General features: G+C 36.8%; 1 protein-coding gene across 1 annotated transcript in view; it reads right to left on the bottom strand.

The window, feature by feature from the left end:
* Window positions 1-23,182, bottom strand: part of USH2A (usherin) — a 901,466-nt gene that overhangs the window by 230,800 nt on the left and 647,484 nt on the right. Inside the window, exon 47 of the mRNA XM_081491700.1 lies at window positions 2,499-2,697. Coding sequence (XP_081347826.1) covers window positions 2,499-2,697 — 199 coding nt within the window. The remainder of the gene's footprint in view (window positions 1-2,498; window positions 2,698-23,182) is intronic.

The following is a 23,182-nucleotide window of genomic DNA, read 5'->3' as shown; positions in this document are numbered from 1 at the left end:
TTTAACAATGTGTTTTCTCCAGGAGCTATGGAAGAAACTATGTGCTTGAGCAATCAAATAATTACTTTGCATGCCCACTTGAGGTCTGAGAGACTGACACTCTGTATCTAGAACAAATGAGACACTGGACAATGCTGAGATGTAGCCTGAGAACCTGTACTTGGCATAAGTTACATTAATTAGATAGATGCTTCCTGTGGCAGACAAAATCAACCACTGTTTAAGAGGTGCTTCTCTTTTTCCTCTTTGCTCATTGTAATTCAGCCTGCACCAATATTTGATTCATGCTCTATCCAAAGGGAGTAGAGTATGGAATAACTAAGTCTGAAGGTAAGCTTAGCACTTCATTCATTTCTCAGAAGTGACCAAAGAGCAAAGAAACTGGGCAGAAATCTATTTCTCTGATTCCTCAGGAAGCCCTGGTAAACCAACTGGAATAAGCTGGTTTTGTTGTTTAGTTATCAGCAATGAAGACTCAAAATCAGTCTGATTCCAAGGACAAATTGCATGACTCTTCTTTGATGCCACATTCTGAGTGAAAAGTAAAATTTCAAATTACGCTCCATTTTAAAGAACTAAGGAAAAACTCTTTGTGTTTATTTGGGATTTAGGAATGGTGGTCATTTTTGCTTGCAGGGTAAAACAATACACACCTTCTTCTTGTTTTATGACAGTAATCTAAAATTGCGCTGTGCGTTGTATAATCTTAAAGCATCTATTAAAGTTCCATTCACATACAGAGTTCCTGGACACCAAAGCACATCCACCAGTCTTTTCCTTCAGAGTCTCTAGGACTTTCCATTCTTTTAAATATTCAAATATTTATTTATCGATGGGTCCTCACATCTGATTTCCTTCCATATGTTCATTGTCAATGCCATTCTCAGGCTCCTTCAGTCACGTAAAACTTATGCCTTTCTTCTAACACTCTCTGGTTTTGATCATCGAGGGGGCCCCAAAGGGAACATTTTCAAGAAATTATTTATTTTGAGATGTTTGCCCCTGAACGGAGTATTTCTTAATCTTCTAATTTAATCTTAAAGTTCATTGGCTAAGAAAACAATTTTAGTAACTTGAGCTGGTAATGTGTAGCTAATATTGAAATAGGTAACCTGTTTCTTGCTCTAGGTTTTCCAGAAGTAATTCTGTAATCTAGTGATTCTCAAAGTGCGGTTCCTGGACCAGATGAAGGAGGCCTCACCTGGAAACCTGTTAGAAATGCAAATTCTCATGCTGTATCCAAGACTTACTCTGGGGGTGGGACCTTCAGGTATGATGCTCACTGGGGTTTGAGATCCATGGCTGTAATCAAATGGGGAAGCTTGTATAACTATTACAGATGATTCTGATGTATATAATGATTTAGCCAAAAGGTTCTTAGACTCACAAGAAGTCTATTTTTTACCTCCCTTCAACCTCTCACCCGGGAAATACATATTGATTGTTAACCACAGACAGAAATTTATGAACAAACTTTTTTCTCTTGAGATTGTAATTGACTTCCTTTATTCTCTTTCACTGACAAAACCTGCGTGTGCCCTTAATCCTAAAAACAAAAGTAAGACTTTGTTTAATGCATCAAAGTTTTCTTTCTCTTGGAGAACGTTTTTAATAGTAAAATTTATTCTAGCATGTTTTTCTCTCAGAAATCCTAAATTTCATTTCATTTTATGAAAGTATATTCACCAGATGGCAAACATTTAATGGCTTAAAATGACATAAAACTTGGGCTTAATGACAATTCTGGAGCCTAAATGTCAAAAAAAAAGTAGAGTTAGTAACTACTAGTTTTATAACATTACTTAGATAACAACTGCTCAACCAGTGTCAGCAATAATAATAAGCATTTTGATCCATATTACTTCAACAACTCACTTTCTTAATCACTGAGTCCTTTTGTAGTGAATCTTTTGAATTTAGTAGTAGCTTTAGTCATTGCATGTGTGATGTAGTTGACAAATAGGAATGTTATTTCATTCTGTGAAATCCTATCTTCAAACTAAGGATTTTCTGCATCATTTGTCAATAAAAGCCATTTATAAACTCCTCTGTCTAGCTGTATTATTGATCTGATTCTTAAACTGAAACTAGTATGAACATTAATCTGCAAATGGCCATAGTTTAAAAATATTTCAGACAAACCATGAAAGGTCCGGCTCACAGTTACTCATCAGTGTCATGTAAAACAGCCACTTGTAGCTGAATAAATTTGTTGTAAAGAATATTCAACTCACTCAATCAAGCACAAATTTGGGAGGTTCCTTATCATTTCAATAAGCTCATTTTTTTTTTCTATGAAGATGATGAAAAATGAGAAGGCTAAAACGCTCATGAGGAAGATGAGATTTTTATAGGCATCCTTTCTTTTCCACAGGGTCTTCTTGTTAGACGAGTGGAAATACGGAACATGATAAACCACGGTTTAAGAAGCAAGTGATTTCAGCCCAGAGAATTTAGTGGGAAAGACACATTTTACTGCCTTGTTTGAAAAGATTTACCTTAGTCTCAGGGGAGTAGCACCTGGTTCCACAAAGAGGTTCATGTTTTTGACACTCCACTGCTTTGCAGAGTCCACCAGTGTGGTCTTTCATTAACTTCTTAGTTTTGGAGCACGGACGCCATGTTTTCCGTAAGAGATCATATCCAAGAATGATGCCACTTGGCCTCCCTGGAGACATCCAATCAATTTGAAGTGATCTGCAATGGACAGAATAATCAATAATTCTGAAAAAGACAACATTTGACTTTGCTGCTATCAGCCTGATCTACTTTTCAATTAGTCTTCCAGTTTGGTCAAAAGGTCTATTTCATCAACAACTCCCTAATGAAAAAGCTGGAGCAAAAGAATATATACACTCATATGCTACCACCATAGGTTATGTTTAAAATCATTTAAGCTCTTGGGAGAATAACACCATGACATGAGTTTGGTGGTCTCCCACTTTAAATTTCAGAGGCAAAAAGAATGTATCATTGTTTGTGGCTAGTTAGTAAAATCAACAGAAAATTTTGGTTGATAAGTAAAAATAAGACACAAATAATGTGATGTAGTAAATAGGATGGGCTTCCCAAGTGGCACTAGTGGTAAAGAACCCACCTGCCATTGCAGGAGATATAAGAGACGTAGGTTAGATCCCTAAGTGGGGAAGATCCCCTAGAGGAGGGCATGGAAATCCAGTTCAGTATTCTTATCTGGATAATCCTATGAACAGAGGAGCCTGACAAGCTATAGTCCATATGGTTGCAAAGAGTTGGACAGGACTGAAATGACTTAGCAGGCACGCAAAGTAACTAGCATGGAAATTAGAATATGCAGCAGACCTAAACCCTACTCACAATTTCCACTCCTTTGCCTTCCTTCTCTCAGCTAGGACTAGCCATGTGACCCTCTGCTGCTCAAAGAGATGCAACCAGAAGATGTTAAGAGTCTAATTAAGGTCCCTAGGAAGTTTTATCTTCCTTGATGTGGCTGTGGCCTTTTCCCTTTTTCTTTCTTTCTGTTAAATATGATGTCTGAAATTTCAGCAGTCACTTCAATTATCTTGCAATCATTTGAGAAAGGCCATGCAAAGCACAAAGTTTCCCCTGAGGTATTTGGTATAACTGAACCAATGCCAACAACAATCTACCTCTAAAACTACTTACTTGAGCCTCTACTGTTGGTTATTTTGTCACATAGACAAAGAGCATGACCAAATTGATAAAATTTTTTATCAGTTGATAAGTTAACAATTGATAACATTTATCAATAAATTTATTTATCAACACATAATATTGATACATTTTATCAACTGATATAATAGACATGCTCCCTCCAAATACACTTTATCTTAATTTTTGACCCACAAAAACAGATTTAATTTTCCAATAGTTCTTTACATACCAAGATCAGATAATGCTTTATGGTCAGAAATTCAGGAATTGGAGATTCCCATAACAAACTTCTTTATATCACTATGTTCTTGAAGATGTTTGAGTTTTAAAAATTGAGTTACAATTTATTCTAAACATATAAGCATCTGTTTTTGGTGGTTTGGTAAACAATGGAGGCATAACATCGTACCAAAACTGCATTTTCAATGATCTATTAGTATTTCATCTGCTGTTCTGAATGAGATCACAGCATCAAGTTTTTACAGAAGAGTCAATCCGGAATGAAATTATTTACCCTCAGATTAATGTACAGAACTTTATTTCAGCACTTACATCTACTTGTCAGAATGATTCAGCCTAGATGACATACCTGGGTTTGTCATGACTATCTTTAGTATCTTAAGAAGATCTATAAACAGAAAGTAAAGATTTTAATAAAGCCCCAGAGATTTTGATAAGGCATATTCTTGCAATTTAGCAGGGTAAAGAAAGGCTACTATCTGCAGAGCATCAGGCAAACATAATATAATTATTTTTGTTCTTATTGTTTTCAAAAACAGGAATGGAACTCTGACACTCCAGATTGATTTTTATAATTCTGGAATCTTCAACCATAACAACCATTCATAACCTAAAATAGTTATAGGTTAGCTTTACCTATGAAACATTTCAATAACTACTTTGAAGAATAACAAGGACATGTGAGCTTAGTCCTTATACTCGAGCAATATTAAAATTTATTATCACAATAACTTATGTTGACCATCATTCTGACATTGTGTCAAGTAATATTTTTGTTATACTTTCCATTTTAAGAAAAAGTGTGTCTTTACAGGCCAAATTACTGAACTCTATCAGAATTCTAAGTGACATTACATATTAGGAATTCAATTAGGCCCAAACATTTACATTAAAAAGCAGCAGTCCAAGATAAACCTTGACATTTTAATAGACTGCTAAAAAAGAAAATTATTTCGATTTCTTGGAGGTACAAACATAACACATTCACTAATAAGACTCTGTAGATAAGAAATTAATGTCACCTATGAGAGAACAGTTTCATAGGTGACTTGTATATTCACCGTTATTATTCTAAGGTCTTTATACAACTCTCAAAATTAATTCCACATTTTTTCAGATACCTCTTCTGTATTCATTGCATAACCAGCTACAGAAAAGACTACCTTTAAGTGACATTCAAAGGTCTGACATCTACAAAAGCTGGTAAACTAGCAAAGTCTAGAAAATACCATTTCTAGTCAGTGTAACTTCTCTTTTTTTGCACAGCATAACCAGGAAGAGAGACCACCTGTATTTTTAGTACTAGCATGAAAAGTTTTGATGTTGAGGATCTGAGTTAGCTATACTAATAGACGTCATCAAAGAAAAATTGGGGGCTTAGCGCCTGTCCACCTCTCATTAGAGCCCATGAGAGTGACACTGAAAAAATCTTTTGGTTTGAAATGAAAGACATCTCTGAGAAATACACACATTAACTGGATTAATGGCTCCATTGCTTTGATGTTGGAGAGTAAAATAGAAGGAACATTCTTAAATCATATGAATTAATGTGAAATATTGGGGAGACAATCTGAAGTTTGTCTTTTACAAAAAATTTATCTATAGAAAGAAAGAAAAGAAAGTGAAGTCGTTCATTCGTGTCCAATTCTTTGCAACCTCATGGACTGTAGCCTACCAGGCTCCTCCATCCATGGAATTTTTCAGGTAAGAGTACTGGGGTTGCCATTTCCTTCTCCAGAGGATCTTCCTGACCCAGGGATCAAACCCAGGTCTCCCAAATTGCAGGCAGACGCTTTACCATCTGAGCCACCAGGGAAGCCCTAATTTATCTACAAATTGTTATCAATAGCTCCAGATTCCTTGAACTTGTTTACAGAGGCCTTTTAAAAATGCCTACTCAACTAGGTCATTTTTTTCAGTGCACTCAGCTTTTTCAAATACTATTCCAGATTGTGGTTATCAAAAATGATCAGGGCACTTTTAAGACTAAATAAATGTAATATGATGACAATATTATTTATTTGCTCTCAAATCAAGCTATTGAATGTTTAATTCTTCACTAGAATTAATTCTTCACTAGAATGTTTAACATAACTATGTGCTATGTGCTAAGTCACTTCAGTCATTTCTGACTCTTTGTGACCCTACAGACTGTAGTCCACCAGGCTCCTCTGTCCATGGGATTCTCCAGGCATGAAACCTGGAGCAGATGGCCATGCTCTTCGCCAGGAGATCTTCCTGACCCAGGGATAAAACCCACATTTCCTATGTCTCCTGCATTGGCAGGTGGGTACTTTACCACTAGCGCCACCTGGGAAGCCTTAGCATAACTAAGAAGAAGTGAAGACACTCAGTCACATGTGACTCTTTGCAACCACATGGACTATAACCTAACAGGCTCCTCCCTCCATGGGATTTTCCAGGCAAGAATACTGAAATGGGTTGCTATTTCCTTCTCCAGGAGATATTGCCAACCCAGGGATTGAACCTGGGTCCCCCTCACTGCAGATAAACTCTTTACCGTCTGAGCCACTGGGAAGCCTTAGCATAACAGGTAGTAAGTAAAATATCAAAAGGTAGAACTGTGTGTCCTTAAGTATTAGGGGATATAAAACATGCATACCAGAAACATGTCAAATTACACTTTGCTGCTGCTGCTGCTAAATCACTTCAGTCGTGTCCAACTCTGTGGGACCCCATAGACGGCAGCCCACCAGGCTCCTCCGTCCCTGGGATTCTCCAGGCAAGAACACTGGAGTGGGTTGCCATTTCCTTCTCCAATGCGTGAAAGTGAAAAGTGAAAGTGAAAAGTGAAAGTGAAGTCGCTCAGTTGTGTCCGACTCTTCACGATCCCATGGAATGTAGCCTACCAGGCTCTTCCATCCATGGGATTTTCCAGGCAAGAGGACTGGAGTGGGCTGCCATTACAGCAGTGTAAAGTCAAGTGTTTAAGCATGTAGTTCAAACTAAAAGTATTACATTGTTGTTGTTAAGTCACTGAGTCAAGTCTGACTCCTTGTGACCCCATGGACTGTAACATGTCAGGCTTCCCTTGTCCTTCACTATCTCCCAGAGTTTGCTCAAACTCATGTCCATTGAGTCGGTGATGTCATCCAATCATCTCATCTTCTGTCACCCACTTCTCCTCCTGCCCTCAATCTTTCTCAGCATCAGGGTCTTTTCCAGTGAGCTTACTCTTTGCATCAGGTGGCCAAAATATTAGTACTTCAGCATCAGTCCTTCCAATGAATATTCAGAGTTGATTTCCTTTAGGATTGATTGTATTTATATCCTTGAAGTATTACAGAGACACCAAACAAAGATCATTGTGCCTAGACTAACAATGAAGGTTTCATGGGAGAAGTAGATGTGGACTTGAATTGGAACAGGAGGAAGGAAGAATTCTGAGCAGGAAGACACACAAAAGCAAAAATAAGAGGGAGGAAATAGCCTAGCCATATATAGAAGAGAAATGGGACCAACTTGATGAGTGAATGATCAACATCCAGCAATAATGGAAGGTCAATCAGAATTTAAGAAGAAAGTTTATGAAGCCCCTCAAATACTATGTTGAGGAATTTGATGGTGAAATAAGGTGATTGTGCAGGATGTCACTAGCAGAATAAAAAGCCCTTTTAGAACTAATACCTGGCAGATGAGAGTGGAAGAGAAGAGGGGTAGGGAGAAATTATCAGTGCACTACATCAGGAATTTAAATGTGAAGGAATGTTGAATAGATCTTTCTCTTGTTTAGGAACTTCAATTTAGCTCCAAGCTGAGGATGACACATGAGTTTCTCCCTTTAGGACTGATAAGTATCTTGTTTCTAAAAGGGATCAGAAAGATTCTGCTGAGTTCTGAGGATAAAACTATCCATTAACATTGATGCAAAACCCAAACCAATCCCAAATAAATAGAAATCTTGGAGAGTTTTTGAAAGAAGTTTTTGAAAGAAGAAAATTTAATGAATATTTACTAAGTATCTCCTATAGGTGAGGCATTGTTCTAATAATATAATTATGAATAAATAAGACAAAGTTCCTTTTTTCATAAACTTACATTTTGCTGGGAGAAGATGAAAGAGTAAACATATACATAAGTACACAATATGTCTAACTGGTGGTCTGAGAAGGCCTGGTTCTTCTGTGCAGGGAGAAGGGACAAAGCATGTGAACAGGAGTTTCTAGGCAGAGAGACAGGAGGTAGAGAGGCTTTGAAACAACAATGCACTTGACTTGTTGCAGGACAATCAAAGAATCTAGTGGGAAAGAACTGGAGTGAGCAAGAGAATGATGGAAAATGAATCAGGTGGGTGTTGGGAGGGTGGGACAGGCGACTGCAGATCATGCAGGGTTTTGTAAAACACAGAAGTAACTTTGGATTCATTTTTTGAGTGCATTGGAAAATCACTGGAAATTTTTGAGCCACAGTGTAAGAGAGGAGTGATTTATTTAGTGAAGAGTGATGTTAAAATCCATCCCCAGCCCACCCCTAAACACACTCTAGGCTGAGGAAGACATTCTAAATACATCACTCAGAAAAACTGGAAACACTTGCTTCTCCTGGTTGGTACCTCCTGAGAAACAGAAATATCTAAGCCAAATTGCTACTGTCCCTAGAGGGGAATATAGAAAGAAACTTAGGGGTTAACTTGACATGGGGATTGGCATCCTGTATGACCAAAGAACAGGTGCTTGTTTTTCAGCTAGAGAATTCTAATGGCCAGATATTGTCCAGAGCAGCTGTAATGATAGGCAAGAAAGGATTGGCATACCATCAATCTTTAGCATGGCACAGACGAATGAGTTTCCCAAGAGCCAATGGATATCTTGCAAGATGGTGAGGTGTGAGCCCCCTTTACATATACCACCCACCGTGGCAGGCTTTTGGTGTGAAGGAACTCCAGTAAGGAGAGTCTTTGGGATGTTCTGCTCTGTTGCCACCACTGATCAGTTGCAGAAGACAACATTCATATCAGGGAACTTGACTGTGGAGATTCTCAAAAGTCCTCTCAAGGAAAACAGAGACTTGTCCAAGAAAGTGCTACCTGCCACACAGAGGGCTTGGATGGCTACCCAGCAATGGCAGTAAAGTAATAATGTTGGAAAGAGACATGGCTGGATGAAAGGAAATAGGCAAGAAAGAGTAGGAGGAGATAAAGGGCAAGCTGAGATCAGGTCTGAACCTGTGAAATGGTAGGATTTTTGAATCATATGTGAACTTAATATTTTGCTGGAGATGGAATGAACTTTTAATACTTGATCATGAATCTTAACTACTAAAGTGAGGCTCATAACTAAAAACAATGTGAAAGCCATAAGGTATTTCTGAGAGATTTTTTTAAAAGTTAGGAAAAGGACATCCAAAAGACTATGTTTAGGTAGCAAGGAATAGGCAAAAGTAAAACCTTTCCTTCTTGTATCTCATTGAATTAAGATAGGTACATCAACTTGAATGATAAAAGAATGAACTAGGGTTATGATGGTAGAAATGAAGAAGAGGGACAGATAGGAGAAGATGCTCCAAAAGAAGACAGACTAAAATCGATATTGAGTGAAATCAGGGGATTAAAAAAATCAAAGCTAGATGTCTCTGATCATATGCATGGTAGTGGTACCTCTGCAGAACTGGATGTTGGAAAAGATGAGTTAGCTGAAAATTAACTTCTGAGGCTTGAGGTTATGGGAGTGATGGGTGGCTATCACTATAGAGTATTGATACAAAACTGAATACATGGGACTAGGGTTTAGGGAGAAAATGGGGCTAGAGATCTTTGAGACATCAGTTCAGTTCAGTTCAGTCGCTCAGTCGTGTCAGACTCTGCGATCCCATGAATTGCAGCATGCCAGGCCTCTCTGTCCATCACCAGCTCCTGGAGTCTACCCAAACCCATGTCCATCGAGTCAGTGATGCCATCCAACCATCTCATCCTCTGTCGTCCCCTTCTCCTCCTGCCCCCAATCCTACATCAGTATGATGCAAACTATAAGAATGAACTATTTGAGTAGGAGAGAGCCTTTCTGTTGAGGACATCCACAATCAATGAATGGATTTGGAATGAAACCAATGAATATTCAGGAAGCATTTAAAGGCCAGAGTAAATTGGGAGGAAAGCTGGATTTTGTGGAGATGCATACAAAGCCTCTCAAAATCTCAGTGACTGAGCTGCTTCTCTGGGAGCTGCAAAAAGTAGAGAAGTTAGAAGGAGTTTGGGAAAGAGAAGGAAGTAAGAAAATGGAAATAGTGGTGGCAGAGTCTTAAGAATAAGCTCAATATTCTGTAAGGTCTTCTGATCAAACAATGAGTTTGATGATAAATTCATTGGCCATCAGAAAAATAATATTTACTGAAAGATAGTATGATTGTAAGACTATTGATTGAATGTGTACAACAGTACTAGATACACTCCAAGTGATGCCTTTTGAGAGGTGTTCTCATATCCTTTAGACTGAAACAGAAAATTCCAGTCCCAATCAAAAAATGGACAGAAAATCTAAATAGATAGTTCTCCAAAGAAGATATACAAATGGCCCAAGAGTTACATGAAAAGATGCTCAATATTGCTAATTATTGGGCTTCCCTTATGGCTCAGCTGATAAAGGATCTGCCTGAAATGCAGGAGACCTGCGTTTAATCCCTGGGTTGGGAAGATTCCCTGGAGAAGGGAAGAGCCAACCACTCCAGTGTTCTGGCCTGGAGAATTCCATATACTATTCCATGGGGTTGAAAGGAGTCAGACACGACTGAGTGATTTATTATTAGAGAAATGCAAATCAAAAACACATTGAGGTACCACCCCGTACCAGTCAGAACAGCCACCATGAAAAATTCTACAAACAAAAAATCCTGGAGAGAGTGTAGAGAAAAGGGAACCCTCCTATACTGTTGGTGGGACTGTAAATTGGTGCAGCCACTATGGAGAACAGTATAGAGGTTCTTTCAAAAACTAAAAATAGAGCTACCATACAACCTTTCAATCTCACTCCTAGGCATATATCTGGGGGCTTCACTGGTGGCTCAGACGATAAAGAATCCGCCTGCAATGCTGGAGACCTGGGTTCGATTCCGGGTTGGGAAGATCCCCTGGAGGAGGGCATGGTAACCCATCCCAGTATTCTTGCCTGGAGAATCCCCATGGACAGAGGAGCCTAGTGGGCTACAGTCCATGGAGGCACAAAGAGTGGGACACAACTGAGCGACTAAGCACAGCACCTGCATATATCTGGAGAAAAACATGGTCCAAAAGGAGACATGTACCTCAATACTCACTGTAGCCCTATTTATAATAGCGAAGACATGGAAGCACATATGTGTGCATTGACATTGGAGTGGATAAAGATGCGGTACATATACATATCAATATAATAGAATATTATTCAATAATAACAAGAATGAAATAATGCCATTTGCAGCAACATGATTGGACCTAGAGATGATTATACTAAGTGAAGTAAGGCAGACAGAGAAAGACAAACATTGCATGATATCACTTATATGTAGACTCTAAAAAATATAATACACATGAACTTATTTACAAAACAGAAACAGATCCACAGACTTTCAAAACAACTTTATGATTACCAAGGGGAAAGGTGAGGGGGGAAGATAAATTAGGATATTGGGATTAACATACCCACACTACTATATATATAACACATAACCTACAAGGACCTACTGTATAGCACAGGAAACTCTACTCAATATTCTGTAATAATCTATATGGGAAAGGAATCTGAAAAAGATTGTATATATGTATATGTATAACTGAATCACTTTGTTGTACACCTGAAACTAACACAACATTGTAAATCAACCATACTCCAATATACCATAAAAATTAAATTAAAAAGAAGCTGTCTCAACTTGTCCATACTGGCAAGAAGTAAAGTTTAGAATATGGGTGAAGAGGTGATCTGAAATTCTACATCTACAGCCCAGCATACTCCTCATTTAAAAACATAACATAAAGCATGACTTAAAAATGTTTAATTGTAAAATCACTTCAGTATTCAAGCTATCAATCACTGAAACAGTCAGAGAGGGAAAACAATCCTAGAAGATATTTCCTGATAGCCAGTGTCATAGTATAAAAATATAGAAGCCTCAAAGTTTCACCTCAAATTTGGTGAGGCAAAAAAGTTCTTTTTCAACCAGATTTGACCATTCATGCCATCCTCAATCCCCAGTTATGTACTCTGAAATTTTCATACAGGGGGATGATGATAGTGGTTTAAGTGTCATTTAGAGATACGGAATCTGTGCTATTATCATGAAGACTTCTCAGAAGCTGGTGTGCGAAAATATCATTTATATTATTCGGAGCTTGAGGCAAAATTTTAAACAATTATTTGTGAGTATTACAAAGACATTATGCCTCTGACTTCTCATCAATAATACAGCCCCAAACTGATCTGGAACTGTAAAAGTTGCCATGGTTCCCACTAAAGGCAATGAGAGACATGATCTGTGTTCTCTCTCTTTCTCTCTTTCTCTGCTTTCCCTTGAGCCTCATGCCTGGAAATCATGCATTTTGGAATACTAACAGTCATGTAATAAAACCTTTTCCTGGTTTATGTTCTTCTCTTCGCTTATTCACTTATGGAGAATAAATAAGTGAACTTCAGAGGCAACCCAGTACCCAGTGAAGCCGTCAGTGGCAGTGTCTGTCATATTTCAGTCAAAGCCAGCACCAGACAGCTATCTTCATCCAGCGCAGTCTCTACATTCTTGAGGACCAGAATTAATGAATTAGCTATTGATTAAATTCCACTCTAGCAAATCCACCGAGGCAAATAAATGAACTACCCAGGGCACGTGTAGGCCACGGCCAGACATGTCCGGGCTATCGATCAGTCGTTAGCACTCTTCGGGTATGTAGAAGCAGCTGATGATAATATGACAAGTATGGAAAATGTGATGTAGAAACAGAGTTTGTTTCCAGAGGAGTAGCTTATAAACCTAGAAGGATTCATCTGATCTTTCTACATTTGTGTGCAAGGGCATTTCTGGATTATATATAATTGGGAAAACCATACATAACTGCTTGTGCGGAAGACGTTGTAGTCAAATGCAAAGTATAGGTTAGGGCCAAAGACAAAGATGATGTGCTCCATGCTTATAATCAAACAGGCTGGTAAGCTATCTGTATATGTTATTAAAACATACAAAAGTTAAAATTTGTTGACTATGACATTTTACCAAAAATAATCTAAGAAATATGTGTGTTATTAGAAACCAAAATATTTTGAGTGCTATAGAAGAAAACTTTGTCTACTGACATTTATCTGGAAGGATTTCACACTTGATTTTTCATGTTGCTAATATAAGAGAGTTTCTTAAACCAAAATAGAAACAACTAACATGTACATGTTGCCAGAAGTATAATGAAATTACACAAACAATAACATGCACACAGGAGGCTAACTGCTTTGGTGTTGGAGTAATTTTGATTAATGGCTTGGCAGCCTATATGTGCTCATTAGAGTTTTGCCTTTGGAAAATGTTGCTGTGCTATGATAGATCATTTTAAGAAAGGAAAGACTGTACATGCCAATATTCAGTTATAAATGATTTAAATCAGCTTTTTTTTTTTTTTTTGGCTAGATCTTTGACACCAAAAAAGAAGAAAAAAAAGGAAATAAAGTTGTCAAAGGTATTGGAATAAAGAAAAATATGGGCGAGGGGTAATTTCTGTGCTGGTCAATATGGAAAAGTCCTTTATAGCCTCTCTCCCTGGTGGCTCAGTGGTAAAGAGTCCACCTGCCAATGCAGGAGATGTGGGTGTGATTCCTGGGTAGGAAAGATCCCTTAGAGGAGTAAATGGCAACCTGCTCCAGTATTACTGCCTGGATAATCCCATGGACAGAAGATCCTGGTGGGCTACAATCCATGGGGTCGCAAAGAGTTGGACATGACTGAGCACACACACACACACACATATGCCTGTTGATTATTGCTAAAAAGTCAGCTCAAATTACAAAAAGCAACCACCTAAGGACTTTGAAAAGTTAACAATATTGGCAAATCAGGAAAGAAGCCAGTATTTGAAGAGCAAACATTATAGGGTGAGTTTCCCATTGTTTTTCCTTTTATTGTCCCCATCTTCAGCTGAAGAGCAGCTCCAGTGTGGAACCGTGCACTGGGCAAGCAAAACCCATGTTGTTGTTGTTCAGTCACTCAGTTGTGTTTGACTTTTGCAACCTTATGGACTGCAGCACACCAGGCTTCCCTGTCATTCACTATCTCCATGAGTTTGCTCAAACTCATGTCCACTGAGTTGATGATGCCATCCAACCATCTCATCCCTCTGTCATCCCCTTCTCCTCCTGCCTTCAATCTTTCCCAGCATCAGGGTCTTTTCAAATGAGGCAGCTCTTCACATCAGTTGGTCAAAGTATTGGAGCTTTAGCATCAGTCCTTACAATGAATATTCAGGGTTGATTTCCTTTAGGATTGACTGGTTTGACCTCCTTGCAGTCCAAGTGACTCTCAAGTCTTCTCCAGCACCACAGTTTGAAAGTATCAATTCTTTGGTACTCAGCTTTCTTTATGGTCCGACTCTCACACCTGTACATGACTACTGGAAAAACCATACTTTTGACTATATGGACCTTTGTTGGCAAAGTGATATTTTTGCATTTTAATATGCTGTCTAGGTTTGAGAGTAACCTAATCTTTCTGGCCAGGATATAAAAAGGCCTAGCAAGCCAGAAGGTGTGCTGAATATCCCTGTTTCATTTTGTTTCCTATTTTTTCCTGCTCTGATTCCAGATGAGGAGCTGAATGATGGCAGTTGTGGGCAAATGAGAATCAAAAATCCTAAGAAAAATCTAGCTTTCTGGCCAGGGAAACCAGGAAAAGTGCTCCAATGTGGCCCAAAGAATGTATGGCACAAAAATTCCTACTTTTTTTTTTTTTTCAATATTTTCTCTTTAATCTCTTTGCCCCTCAAACAATTCCATTGATATAAACTGTGAGCTACCTTGGGAGGCTAAAATTCCAAGAGAAACCATGTCTTTCTAGCCAAAGATCTGGAAAAGGAAGTCCAAGGGATATGGAAAACACAGAGGAACTCGCAAAGAAGAGAAAGCTAAGCAGTCTATTAATTCTGTGTACAAATCAAAACAAGTCTTAATTCCAAGGTGCACACACATGGCTGCCTCATAAGCAAAGGGAAGCATGAGCACATAGCAAAGACTTTGAGATCTGAACCGTTACATAATCCCCTAACCAAACATCAGATAAGCCAATGGAGAGGTGCATGAGTGGGACAGACATAAAGCAGCATGGTGAAACTTTCAAAAAATGAACTAATATTAGAGCCACTGACCACATAAGCTAAGACAAAAATTTCAGTCTGAAGCTAACCAAGTTGGTCACCTGCCAAAAGAAACAAAACCTCCAACCTTCTACACATGATGACAACCTGATATTTAAATATGCAGGAAATACTCCAAAATCACTCAAAGTTACACTAATCCAAAGAAAGTTGGAGTGGCTATATTATTATCAGACAAAATATACTTGATGATAAAAAAGTTATCAGGAAGGAAAAGGAATATTACAAAACAATAAAATGTCAAATTACTAGTACATAACAATCCTAAATGTGCATAAACCTAATAGTAGAACATCAAAATACATGAGGCAAAAACTGAGAGTTCAAAAAAAAGAACTATTATAAATAAGCCCATAGTTATATTTGGAGATTTCAACATTCCTCTCACAATAATTGATAGAACAGCCAGGAAGAAAATCATTATGTGTACAGATGACCTGAACATCACTATCACTCAACTTGACCTAACTGACATTTATAAAATGTTCTGACAACAGCAGAATACACATTCTCCTCAAGTACACATAGCATATTCACCATGATAGATCTCATTATAGGCAATAAAATAAAACCATGTTTCAGACCGTAACAGAATGGCTTTAGAAACTCACATCTTAAATATGTCTGAAAAAACTAAAAAATATTTGGGAATTAAGCAAATCACTTTTAAATAATTCATGAGTCAACGCAGAAGTATTAAGGAAATTAAAAACTATCTTGAAACATTAAATGAAATAAAATGCAACATTTCAAACTTCATGAGATTCACCTGAAGCATGGCTTAAAGGAAAATTCTTAACTTTAAAAAGTTCTAGTCAAAAAGAAGAAAGGTCTCAAATCAATAATGCAAGCTTTCCTCTTTAAGCAACTAAAAAAAGAAGGGTAAGATAAATCCAAAGCAAGAAGAAAGAAATCAATAAAGAAATCATTAATTAATGGAATAGAAAACATAAAGCAATAGAGAAAACCAATAAAACCAAAAGATAGTTCTCTGAAAACATTCACAAAATTGATAAAAGTCTAGACTGATTGAGAGACACTTAGCATTATCAGAAATGAAACGGTGCAAATCAATACAGATTCTACAAACATTACAACTTCCTGTCCATAAATTGGACAAATTCAATGTCCAGTTCTTTGCAAACACAAGGTAACAAGTTTCACACAAGAAGAAACAGATAGCTTGAATCATCCTACATTGTTAAGGAAATTGAATTCTGAGTAAAATACCACTCAACAAGAAAAACTCTAGTGAAAGGGGAGTTTCTTTGGTAAGTTCTACCAACATTTAAGAAATAAATACCATTTTCACAAAATCTCTTTCAGAAAATAGAAAAGGAAGACATATTTTCCAGCTTATTTTTGGGGCCCAGAATTGCCATTTACCAAAAGCAGGCAAAGACATTACAAGAAATAAAAATAGTTCAATGTATTTTTAGGGATAACCATAATCCTCAACAAGATAATAGCAAATTGAATCCAGGAATATATAAAAAGGAAAATACATCACAACCAAGTGGGCTTTATTCAGATAATATAGCCTTAATTATTTGAAAGTCAATCAATGTAATTAAACACATTGACAAATTAATATGAAGAAAATGTATTTAACAAAATTCAATATCCAGTCACTTTGGAAATCAGTTTGGCAGTTTCTTATAAAGTAAGTAAAATATAAACTTATTATATGATTCAGCAGTCCAACTCATCATTTACCCAGGTGAAATGAGAATCTACGTTCACATAAAAATCTGTACATAAATGTTTACAGCAACTTTATTCATAGTCACCAAGAACTGGAAACTACCCAAATGACATACAAACTGTGGTATATTCATACAATAGAATACTATTTAGTAACAAAAATCAATAAACTATTGATATTTATGATAATATAGATGAATCTTACATGCATTATGTAGAGTGAAAGAAGTCAGGCTTTTTAAATGGCTACATACTGTATGACTCCAATTATATGACAACATGAAACAGGCAAACTTACAGAAATGGAACAATGTTTCCTCAAAATGGGGGAGGGTGGAGGAGGAATTGACTATAAAGGGGCTGGTGTGAAGAACTATTTTGACATAATGGAACAGTGCTATATGTTAATTGCAGCAGTGTTCACACAACTCGATATATTTTTCAAAACTTATAGAAATGTGAAGCAAAAAAGAATGTTTTTTACTGTATGTAAATTAAAAACAAATTTAAAAAATTTAGAGAATTAAAAAATAAACAAATTTAGAAAACCCAGAACATTTTTGGAAGTTTAATTCATTGTTAAAACTAGGTAGTTCTCTTGATATTCTTGTCAGTTTTCAATAAAATCTATATATTTTTTTTCTCTTCACATGCCTTAAGTTGCCTCTATTCTGAACAAATATATAATTGATATTGACTAAGTATGGAATAATAAGATAAAATTTTTTTTTAATTCAGAATTTAAGGCATTATTTCATCATTTTCCTAGCAATGAATGTTGCTGTTTATAGTCTGATAATGTCATCCAAATTTTTAGTGAGGTATGTACATGATCTGTCTTTTCTTCCTGGAAGCTTTTTAATTAATTTATTTTTATTGAAAGATAATTGCTTTACAGAATTTTGCTGTTTTCTGTCAAACCTCAACATGAATCAGCCATAGGTACACATATATCCCCTCCTTTTTTGAACGTCCCTCCCATCTCCCTCCCTATCCCACCCTTCTAGGTTGATGCAGAGCCCCTGCTTGAGTTTCTTGAGCCATACAGCAAATTCCCGTTGGCTGTCTATTTTACACATGGTAATGTAAGTTTCCATCTTACTCTTTGCGTACATCTTACCCTCCCCTCCCCTCTCCCCATGTCCATAAGTCTATTCTCTATGTCTGTTTCTCTATTGCTGCCCCGTAAATAAATTCTTCAGCACCATTTTTCTAGATTCTGTATAAATACATTAGAATACAATATTTATCTTTCTCTTTCTGACTTACATCACTCTGTATAATGGGCTCTAGGTTCATCCAACTCATTAGAACAGACTCAAACGCATTCCTTTTATGGCTGAGTAATATTCCATTCTGTATATGTACCACCACTTCTTCTTTATCCATTCATCTGTCAATGGACATTTAGGTTGCTTCCATGTTCTAGTGCTGGAGTGAACAATGGGATACATGTGTCTTTTTCAGTTTTTGTTTCCTCAGAGAGTATGCCTAGGAGTGGGATTGCTATGTCATATGGTGGTTTTATTCCCAGTTTTTTAAGGACTCTCCATACTGTCTTCCATAGTGACTGTATCAATTTACATTCCCACCAACAGCACAAGAGCATTCCCCTTTCTCCACACCCTCTCCAGTCTATTGTTTGTAGGCTTTTTGATGATGGCCATTCTGACTGGTGTGAGGTGATATCTCATTGTAATTTTGATTTGCATTTGGGGGACAACAGAGGATGAGATGGTTGGATGGCATCACCAACTCGATGGACATGGGTTTGGGTAGACTCCGGGAGTTGGTGATGGACAGAGAGGCCTGGCATGCTGCAATTCATGGGTCACAAAGAGTCGGACACGACTGAGCGACTGAACTGAACTGAATCATGGGTGATGTTGAGCATCTTTTCACGTGTTTGTTAGCCATCTGTATATCTTCTTTGGAGAAATGTCTGTTTAGGTCTTCCCCATTTTTTGATTGGGTTGCTTATTTTTCTGGTATTGAGTTGTATGAGACGGTTGTATATTTTGGAAATAAATCCTTTGTCAGTTGTTTCATTGGCTATTATTTTCTCCCATTCTGAGGCTTGTCTTTTCACCTTGCTTATAGCTTCCTTTGCTGTGTAAAAGCTTTAAGTTTAATCAGGTCCCACTTGTTTACTTTTGTTTTTATTTCCATTACTCTAGGAGGTGGGTCATGGAGGATCTTGCTTTGATTTATCTCATTGAGTGTTCTGCCTATGTTTTCCTCTAAGAGTTTCATAGTTTCTGGTCTTACATTTAGGTGTTTAATCCATTTTGAGTTTATCTTTGTGTGTGGTGTTAGGAAGTGTTCTAATTTCATTCTTTTACATGCTGTCCAGTTTTCCCAGCACCATTTATTGAAGAGGCTTCTTTGCCCCATTGCATATTCTTGCCTCCTTTGTCAAAAATAAGGTACCCATAAGTTCATGGGTTTATTTCTGAGCTTTCTATCTTGTTCCATTGGTCTATATTTCTGTTTTTGTGCCAGCACCATACTGTCTTGATGACTGTAGCTTTGTAGTGTAATCTGAACTCAGGAAGGTTGATTCTTCCAGCTCCATTCTTCTTTCTCAAGACTGCTTTGGCTATTCAGGTGTCTTTTGTGTTTCCATATGAAATGTGAAATTTTTTGTTTTAGTTCTGTGAAAAAAGCCATTGGTAAGTTGATAGGGATCTCATTGAATCTGTAGATTTCATTTGATAGAATAGTCATTTTCACAATAGTGATCGTTCCTATCCAGGAACATGGAATATCTCTCCATCTGTTTATGTCATCTTTGATTTCTTTCATCAGTGTCTTATAATTTTCTGTGTACAGTTCTTTTGTCTCCTTAGGTAAGTTTATTCCTAGATGTATAATTCTTTCTGTTGCAATGGTGAATGGGATTGATTCCTTAATTTTGCTTTCTGATTTTTCATTGTTAGTATATAGAAATGCAAGTGATTTCTGTGTATTGATTTTGTATACTACATCTTTGCTAAGTTCACTGATTAGCTTTAGTAATTTTGTGATACTATCTTTAGGGTTTCCTATGTACAGTATCATGTCATGTGCAAACAGTGAGAGCTTTACTTCTTCTTTTCCACTCTGGATTCCTTTTATTTATTTTTCTTCTCTGATTGCTGTGGCTAGGACTTCCAGAACTATGTTGAATAATAGTGGTGAAAGTGGACATCTTTGTCTTGTTCCTGATCTCAGGGGGAGTGCTTTCAGTTTTTCACCATTGAGAATAATGTTTGCTGTAGACTTATCATATATGGCCTTTACTATGTTGAGGTAGGTTCCTTCTATGCCCATTTTTTGAAGAATTTTAATCATAAATGGGTACTGAACTTTGTCAAAGTCTTTTTCTGCATCTATTGAGATGATCATATGGTTTTTATCTTTCAATTTGTTAATTGGTGTATCACATTGATTGATTTGCCTATAGTGAATAATCCTTGCATTGCTGGAATAAACCCAACTTGATCATGGTGTATGAGTTTTTGATGAGTTGTTGAATTCTGCTTGCTAAAATTTTGTTGAGGATTTTGCATCTATGTTCATCAGTGATATTGGCCTGTAGTTTTCTTCTTTTGTGCTGTTTTTGTCTGGTTTTGGTATCAGGGTGATGGTGGCCTCATAGAATGAGTTTGGAAGTGTTCCTTCCTCTGTAATTTTTTGAAAGAATTTTAAAAGGATAGGCATTAGCTCTTTAAATGTTTGACAGGATTCTCCTTTGAAGCCATCTGGTCCTGGGCTTTTGCTTTTAGGGAGATTTTTAATCACAGCTTCAATTTCAGTGCTTGTTATTGTGTTGTTCATAATTTCTATTTCTTCCTGGCTCAGTCTTGGAAGAATGAACTTTTCTAAGAATCTGTCCGTTTCTTCCAGGTTATCCAGTTTATTGCCATATAGTCATTCATAATAGTCTTATAATCCTTTGTATTTCTGCATTGTCTGTTGTAGCCTCTCCTTTTCCACTTGTAATTTTGTTGATTTGATTCTCTCTCTTTTTTTCTTGATGAGTCTGGCTAAAGGTTTGTCCATTTTGTTTATCTTTTCAATGAACCAGCTTTTAGTTTTATTAATCTTTACTATTTTTTCTTTAATTTCTTTTTCATTTATTTCTGCTTGGATCTTTATGATTTCTTTCCTTCTAATAAGTTTAGGGGTTTTTTTGTTCTTCTTTTTCCAGTTGTTTTAAGTGTCAAGTTAGGTTGTCTATTTGATGTTTTTCTTGTTTCTGGAGTAGGATTGTATTGCTACAAAATTCCCTCTTAGGTGTTGAGCTGTCGTTTTTTCAGTGGCATTTGTTTCTAGAAATTTTTCTATTTCCCTTTTGATTTCCTCAGTAATTGGCTATTTAGAAATGTGTTGTTTAATCTCCATGTGTTTGTGTTCCTTACAGTTTTTTCTTGTAATGGATATCTAGTCTCATATCATTGTGGTTGGAGAAGATGCTTGATATGATTTCAATTTTCTCAAATTACTGAGGTTTGATTTATGACCCAAGATGTGGTCTATCCTGGAGAATGTTCCATGTATACTGAAAAGAAGGTGTATTCTTCTGCATTTGGATGACATGTCTTGAAGATATCAATGAAGTCCATCTCATCTAATGTATCATTTAAGACTTGTGTTTCCTTATTAATTTTCTGTTTTGATGATCTGTCCATTGGTGTGAGTGGGGTGTTAAAGCCTCCTACTATGTTTGTGTTACTGTCAATTTCTCCTTTTGTGTCTGCTAGTGCTTGTCTATGTATTGAGGTGTTCCTATGTTGGGTGCATAGATACAATTGTTATGTCTTCCTCTTGGATTGATCCCTTGATCATCATGTAGTGTCCTTCCTTATTTCTTGTAGTGTTCTTCATTTTAAGGTCTATTTTGTCTGATATGAGGATTGCTACTCCAGCTTTCTTTTGCTTCCCATTTGCATGGAATATATTTTTCCATCCTCTCACTTTCAGTCTATATGTGTCTTGAGGTCTGAAGTAGGTTTCTTGTATACAGCATATATATGGGTCTTGTTTTTGTATCCATTCAGCCAGTCTGTGTCTTTTGATTGGAGCATTTAATCAATTTACATTTAAAGTAGTTATTGATATATATGTTCCTATTGACATTTTCTTAATTGTTTATGGTTGATTGTGTAGATCTGTTTTCTTCTCTTGTATTTCTTGACTATATAAGTCCCTTTAACGTTTGTTGTAAAGCTGGTTTGGTGGGACTGAATTCTCTTAACTTTTGCTTGTCTGAAAAGCTTATTTCTCCATCAATTTTGAATGAGATCCTTGCCAGGTAGAGTAATTGTTGTTGTAGATTTTTCCCTTTCAGTACTTTAAAGATATCCTGCCATTCCCTTCTGGCCTGCAGAGTTTCTGCTGAAAGATAGCTGTTCAGTGTATGGAGTTTCCATTGCATGTTACTTGTTGCTTTTCCCTTGCTGCTTTTAATATTCTTCATGTTTACTCTTTGTTAGTTTGAATAGTATGTGTCTTGGCATATTTCTCCTTGGGTTTATCTTGTATGGGACTCTTTGTGTCTCTTGGACTTGATTGACTATTTCCTTTTCCATGTTGGGGAAATTTTCAACTATAATCTCTTCAAAAATTTTCTCATACCCTTTCTGTTTCTCTTCTTCTGGGACCCCTATAATTTGAATGTTGGTGTGTCTGATATTGTTCCAGAGGTGTCTGAGTCTATCCTCAGTTCTTTTCATTCTTTTGACTTTATTCTGCTCTTCAGAAGTTATTTCCAACATTTTATCTTCCAGCTCACTGATTCTTTCTTCTGCTTCAGATATTCTGCTATTGATTCCTTCTAGAGTATTTTTAATTTCAATAATTGCGTTGTTTGTCTCTGTATGTTTATTCTTTAATTCCTCTAGGTCTTTGTTAATTGATTCTTGCATTTTCTCCATTTTGTTCTCAAGGTTTTTGATCATCTTTACCATCATTATTCTGAATTCTTTTTCAGGTAGTTTGCCTACTTCCTCTTCATTTATTTGGACTTCTGTGTTCCTAGTTTGTTCCTTCATTTGTGTAATATTTCTCTGCCTTTTCATTAATTTTTTTTAAACTTATTATGTTTAAAGTATCCTTTTCCCAGGCTTCATGGTTGAATCCTTTCTTCCTTTTGGATTCTTCCCTCCCAAGGTTGGTCCAGTCATTTGTGTAAGCTTCATATAGGGTGAGATTTGTGCTTAGTTTTTGTTGTTGTTGCTTGTTTGTTTGTTTTTCCTCTGATGG

The sequence above is a fragment of the Giraffa tippelskirchi genome, chromosome 5, assembly GCF_054371585.1.
Source record: "Giraffa tippelskirchi isolate mGirTip1 chromosome 5, T2T-mGirTip1v1.2.pri, whole genome shotgun sequence".
NCBI lineage: Eukaryota > Metazoa > Chordata > Mammalia > Artiodactyla > Giraffidae > Giraffa > Giraffa tippelskirchi.
This window is presented reverse-complemented; position numbering and strand designations above follow the sequence as displayed.